This window comes from Pristis pectinata, chromosome 33 (genome assembly GCF_009764475.1).
Source record: "Pristis pectinata isolate sPriPec2 chromosome 33, sPriPec2.1.pri, whole genome shotgun sequence".
NCBI classification, from domain to species: domain Eukaryota; kingdom Metazoa; phylum Chordata; class Chondrichthyes; order Rhinopristiformes; family Pristidae; genus Pristis; species Pristis pectinata.
The window spans coordinates 7669630-7675902 of NC_067437.1; the positions used below are offsets into that span (position 1 = coordinate 7669630).

Genomic DNA, 6273 nt, shown 5'->3' on the forward strand with positions numbered 1-6273 from the left:
TTCAGAAAATAGAATATCCAGTCAATGCACATAATACAAATAATCTAATCAGAAAGTTATAAATAATTAAAGATTTACTAGAAAGTTAACCATGGCTAACTGGAGGGCAAGGCATCCTTGTAGTCTATTAACTTGCCAGGGACACATGGAAAGTTCTCTGAGCTTACAGAATAGGCCGATTGGAACATCCAGGAAAAGGGAATTAACGTCAGCCAAATTTCAAACCCTAATAATGCAGGAAGATTACAATCATACTCCTTTTCCAAAATTCGGCAGAAGGTTCAACAGTCCCCCCACCCCAGTACTCACCTCGATACCCTGGGCCATTGTGGTCAACCCAAACAGTATCAGGTTCTATCTGACTACATCTCCACTCTGTTGCCCTCTAACCCCTACTTTGTGGACTCTTTCTCCCCCCCCCCCCCCCCCCCCCCCCATCACTTGACTTTCCCCACCCCACACACATCCAGCTACCCAACCAACTGGCTGCTCTGCACAGTTGATCTTTGTGAATATTTGCCAACAGTGGGCTTACAAAACTCCAAACCTGAAAACCTTAAAAGAGATGGAATATTGTACAAAACTGGACTTAAAAACCTACCAAGACGTTTGAAATTCGACGTGATGTTTCAGCTGCAATTTAAACCAGGCCTCCAAGTTTGCTCTCAAGAAAATAGAGACCTTTTTCCAGTTGCTTCACCTTCTCGTCCTCCCCAGTGAGATGTTGGTTCTTTCTGAATTCCCGCTTGATGAATGAATAGTAGAACTCTCGGTCAGTGTATCGCAGACTACGACCCTCACGCAGGAGAGCTCGGTAAAGGTTCAACACAGCCACACGAGACCAGGTCGCCATGACAAGAGAATCGACTAGGAAAATTGGGACTGTTCTCCAGTCAGAACGAGAAGATCATCTTTGCCATATCTGAGAAACAGAATGGAAAAATTGACCCTCTTCAACAGAAGCAGTTACTGCAGAATTTGCACAGGAACAAGCAGCTGGTATGGTCTAACAGGAACCTTCTGCATCGACATTTGTGTATCATTTGTTTGCATTTTTCATCATTTTAAAATAATTTCTACCTTTTCCGTGCTTTAGTCGTAGTTGTACAGGTTGAAACTCCCTAGTCAAGTACACTTGGGACCTGACTGATACCGAACCACAGAAAATTCAGACCACAAAAATTATTTCTGATCATCTTCCTCCAAGCAGGAGGACTGTTCTTTTTAAGTATTGACACTCCCTGGGTCATGAGAACTGTCAATAACCCAAAGTTTCCCTAAGCTGGACACTCTGTTGGCGGAGATTGCTAAAGTTGCATTGGTAGGGTAATTAGCTACAGATCTTAGTTTGAATTACAGATTCAAAACACGCTGGATCAGCTGAATTAACGGAATAAAGAGTTTCAACCTGTAACGTGTACTGTTTTAACCCCTGTCAATACCTGAGACAATTTTGGTGGCAAACAAATTTTTTTTTTCAAGAACTTGCAAATAAGCCTTCTTTACTGGTTATTCAACACATGACTTTTGACCTTAATGTCCCCTCTATGTTGCCCTTGCATTTTCTTCAAGAAATACAAGCTTTCATGCAGAAAGGTGAACAGGCTGAATCTCCTTCCTCTCAAGATGATAAAGGCTAAGTTAGTAAAGAATTTAAATTTAAAAGCTTTGGACAACACAGTCAAGGACCCACCATGGTCATTCTCTTTTCTCCCCCATCAAGTAAAAGATACAAAAGCTTGAGAACACACAGCACCAAGCTTAAGGACAGCTTCTATCCTGCTGTCATCAGACTCTCAAATGGGTCTCTTGTACAATAAAGATGAACTCTTGATCTCTCAGTCACCCTCATTGTGGCCTTATTTGTCTACCTGCACTGCACCTTCTCTGTAACCATAACACTATAGAACAATGCAGCACAATACAGGCCTTTAGGCCCACCATGTTGTGCACTGCCTTCTTCATTATTTTTATTTTGTACTGTGTATGGAATGATCTGTCTGAATGGCATGCAAACGAATGCTTTTCATTGTACCTCAGTCCAATGTAATAATAATAAACCAATTACTAATTCAGAAGAAATGACAGAACTGCACCACTAGATGTGACAAACGATGCACTGAAGGGGAGGCTGAATCAACACACGGGGGGGGGGGGGGTTTATGCTTTAAAGGAGGAGAGGGCGAGTTTCAGCTGGAGCAAACACCCCAGTGTGGACTGGTTGGGTGGTGAGGAGGGACACCCCGGCGCGGACCGGTTGGGTGGATGGGTGGGGGGGGACAACCCGGCGCGGACCGGTTGGGTGGGTGGGGAGGGGGGGACAACCCGGCGCGGACCGGTTGGGTGGGTGGGGAGGGGGGGACAACCCGGCGCGGACCGGTTGGGTGGGTGGGGAGGGGGGGACAACCCGGCGCGGACCGGTTGGGTGGGTGGGTGGGTGGGGGGGGACAACCCGGCGCGGACCGGTTGGGTGGGTGGGTGGGTGGGGGGGGACAACCCGGCGCGGACCGGTTGGGTGGGTGGGGGGGGACAACCCGGCGCGGACCGGTTGGGTGGGTGGGTGGGTGGGGGGCGACAACCCGGCGCGCACCGGTTGGGTGGGTGGGGACAACCCGGCGCGCACCGGTTGGGTGGGGGGAGTGGTGTGGGGTGGGGGGTGCGGTGAGGGGGTGGGGTGCGGTGGGGGGGGGGTCTCTCCCAGTCTGTGTGAGGGTTTGCCCCTGGATGTTAAAGGCTGCTCTTCAGGCGGAGTTTCTGCACCGTTTTCCTCTGTCACATTCCAAGCCTGACAGCTGGATCATCAAACTCCGCATGGAAGCCGTTTTCCTTGTGCCACCGCGGGCGGGCGGGCGGGCGAACGGGCCGTTAACCATTTCCCCGCCGGCTGTTGGTTTAACAGGTTAAACCGGCCTCCCAAAGTTCAGCAGCCGGCGGCGGCGGTCCCGCCCACTCATCACCGATTGGATCCTCACTTCCCCAGGCGCGCTCTGATTGGCCGGGCCCGCTGTCAATCATTCCTAGCTCGGCGTGATGATTAAAACGGGTGAGGGCGGCTCGTTTTATGTCATTTAGTCGGCAGAACGTTCTTAACAGCCTATTTCTGACTCCCGCACGTCAAATACAGAGGCGCGTCGTTAATATTATTCACCTTGCCCTTCGGTCCGCGCTCCCCGACGGTTCCGCTCCCCCGCTCGACAAGAGGACGAAGAACATGGCGCCCGGGGACGCACGCAAGTAAATCCGGGTCATATCGAACGTCATTACATCACAGGTCAGGAAGACCCTTTGGACATATGACGTCAATGGATTGCCCAGGCTCTGGTTCCCCTCCCTGCAAGGATAATGATGGGGGCTATAATCTACCTACAGGCTGGGCAAACCAAACTCTTACTGTCAATGCAGAGGAGATGGATTTATAGATGAGTCTGTTATTCCCTGCAGGCAACAGGCTATTTAGAGCAACACACATAAAGTGCTGGAGGAACTCAGCAGGTCAGGCAGCATCCATGGAGGGAAATAAACAGTCAAAGTTTCGGGTTGAGACCCTTCATCAGGACTGGAAAGGAAGAAGGCAGAAGCCAGAATAAGAGGGGAGGAAGAGGGAGAGGAGCACAGGCTGGCAGGTGAGTCCAGGTGAGAGGAGGAAGGTAGGTGGGTGGGGATGAAAGGGAGTGCTGTAAGTAGCTGAGAGGTGATAGGGCTGAAGAAGAGCTGGTTCTTGAAACCAGAGAGTGTTAACTAATAAACATCTTGTGAAGGAACCCCCTAGGAATGATCATAATATGATAGGATTCAGTTTAGAAGTGAGGTCGTTCAGTCCAAAACAATGGTCTTCAGTCCAAACAAAGCAACGTGGGGGGTAAATTTGGCTGGGGTAGATTGGGAAACTAAAGGTCTGATAGTGGACAGGCAATGGCTAGCACTGCACTTTCTCTGTAACTGTAACACTATATTCTGTATTTTGTTATTGTTCTTCCGTTTGTTCTACCTCAATGTACTTATGTTTTGAAATGATCTGTATGGATGGCATGCAAAACAAAGTTTTTCACTGCATCTCAGTATGTGTGACAATAATAAACCAATTACCATTTAAAGGAATAATTAAAAATTGCCACAAACTTTTTTAGGGAATGAGGATGACCAGCTTCCACCCATTTCTGAGGGTTCTGAGTGACTGTTACTTCCAATATGGGACCTACAAATACAACCAAAGATGGGTCAGGAGGTGCCCGATGAAACAGACTGGTGGGTAGCTTGTGGTATACTTCTGCCATGTAGGCTCTGTGCCCAGACCCAAAGTTCACAGTATCATCCAAAAACTTCCAATTTGAGTGACCATGGGGCAGGTATTCACAGAGTCAGTGCGGATGTTTCATTTTTGTTTCAATGCTTTTGAGAAGTTTCTTGAATATTTTCCTCAGTTCATCTGGTAATCTCTTTTGTGACAGAATTTGGAGTAGAGTCTGGAGTCAGGCATACAAACGACATGCACATAATGACAGGAAAAAATAGTCCAACCATGGATGACAGGATACATTAAAGACAGTGTTAAATCTAAGGAAGAAACTTGCAAAGTAGCTGGAGAAAGCAGCAAGCCCAAGGATTGGAGTGCTTTAGAATTCCACAAAAAAGGATCAAGAAATTGGAAAATAGAATCTGAAAGTAAACAACTGGGAAACATAAATCTAGACTAAGAACTTCTATAGGTATTTAAATACGGAAGGACTAACAGTGTGGGTCCCTTATAGAGAAAAAACAGGGAATTTATAATCGGCTACTGAAATGACAAATAGAATTAAACAGCAATCCTCTCACATGCATGTATAGCAGGTAATTAGGAAAGCAAATGCTTTGCTGGTTTTAATTGCAAAAAGATTTGAGTACAAGAGTAAAGATGTCCCACTACAATAAGCCTTAGTGAAACCACACACGGAGCTGTGTGTACAATTTTGGTCTCGTCACCTAAAAATGGGTAAACCTGCTATAGAAGGAGCTTGGCAAAGATTTACCAGGTGGAATTTTGGGATAGTGGGCTTGTCAAATAAGGAGAGATTAAGAATGGTTGGCCTCAGTTCTCTAGAATTTGGAAAAGGTGACTTCATTGAGACATACAATTCTCAGAGGGCTCGATAGGTTGGATGCAGGGAGTACATGTCCCCTGAATACAAGGTCTAGAACTAGGGAGTCTAGGAGGGGTAGGCCATATATGGCCCAAATAAGGAGAAATATTTTCTCACAAAAGATGGTGAATCTTTGGAATTCTGTACCCCAAGAGGGCCCTGGAGGATCAGTCATTGACTGCACTCAGAACAGAGACTGGTAGATTTCTAGAACCAAGCGACATGGGGATAGGGCAGGAAGACAACATAGATCAGCCACAGCAGAGCAGGCTCGCTGAATGGCCTTACTCCTGCTCCTATTCCTCATGTTGTGTTCCCCTACTCCTCCCCTTCATCTTTCTCCTCTCTTTCATGCCCCTCCTCCTTCTCTCTTGGCGGTCCATCGGGATCGAGGGCAACTTGTTTCCACTCCAGTTCTGCGGATTTTGAGATGGCTGATGAGGACAACACTGGGACGGCAGCTGCTAGCATAAGTGGGACAGGAGGTACACGATGAAGTCGTTGGGTAGTTTGAAAGGCAGAGAAACCCGCTGGGTTTCTGTGTGATCCTGAATGCTTGGAGAATCATGGAAAATGCATGATGCAGGAGGCCATTCAGCCCATCATTTCCATGCCAGTTGAAAAAAGATACCCAATCCAATCCCATCTTCCACCACTGGATCCATAGCCCTGCAGATCATGGCTCTTCACATACACGTTCAAGTACTGCTTGAATATGATGGGCATTTCTGTCTCTCTCACCCTTTCAGGCAATGAGTTCCAGAACCTACCAATTTTTTGGGGAAAATATTTTTCCTCATTTCCCCCTCTAATCCTTTAACCAGGATGTTGCCTGGGATGATGCATTTCAGTTAGGGGGATGGGAGGCTGGATTTTGCTTGGAATGTACCTGATAGGGAAAATTATGAGGGCCCATGGCAGAGGTGTATAAACATTTTGATGTGTGCCACATGTCTACAATGTCCAATGTGTGCCACATGTCTACAATGTCCTTTAATAAAAGACAATAAATAGCCATAGCAATGATGGTGTAATTTAGTTAACCAAATAGATCCAGATAGTCAATGTAAATAAAACCAATTACAGATGGGTCACTGAGACAGAAGTTTTGTGCATATTAAGCAGAGCCAATCACAGGTCTGTCGTCGTAATT

The 6273-nt window shown here is 46.9% G+C and overlaps 1 protein-coding gene across 1 annotated transcript; it reads right to left on the reverse strand.

Moving 5' to 3' along the window:
• Positions 1–640: 640 nt before the first annotated feature.
• LOC127585462 (MIEF1 upstream open reading frame protein-like) lies at positions 641–853 on the reverse strand. The gene has a single exon (XM_052042926.1). It carries the CDS (start codon positions 851–853, stop codon positions 641–643), a length of 213 nt encoding a protein of 70 aa, XP_051898886.1.
• Between the last annotated feature and the right edge of the window lie 5420 nt (positions 854–6273).

What these genes read in the sequence shown, in the direction of transcription:
- LOC127585462 (XM_052042926.1), bottom strand. Translation starts at nt 853, where the DNA reads ATGGCGACCTGGTCTCGTGTGGCTGTGTTGAACCTTTACCGAGCTCTC.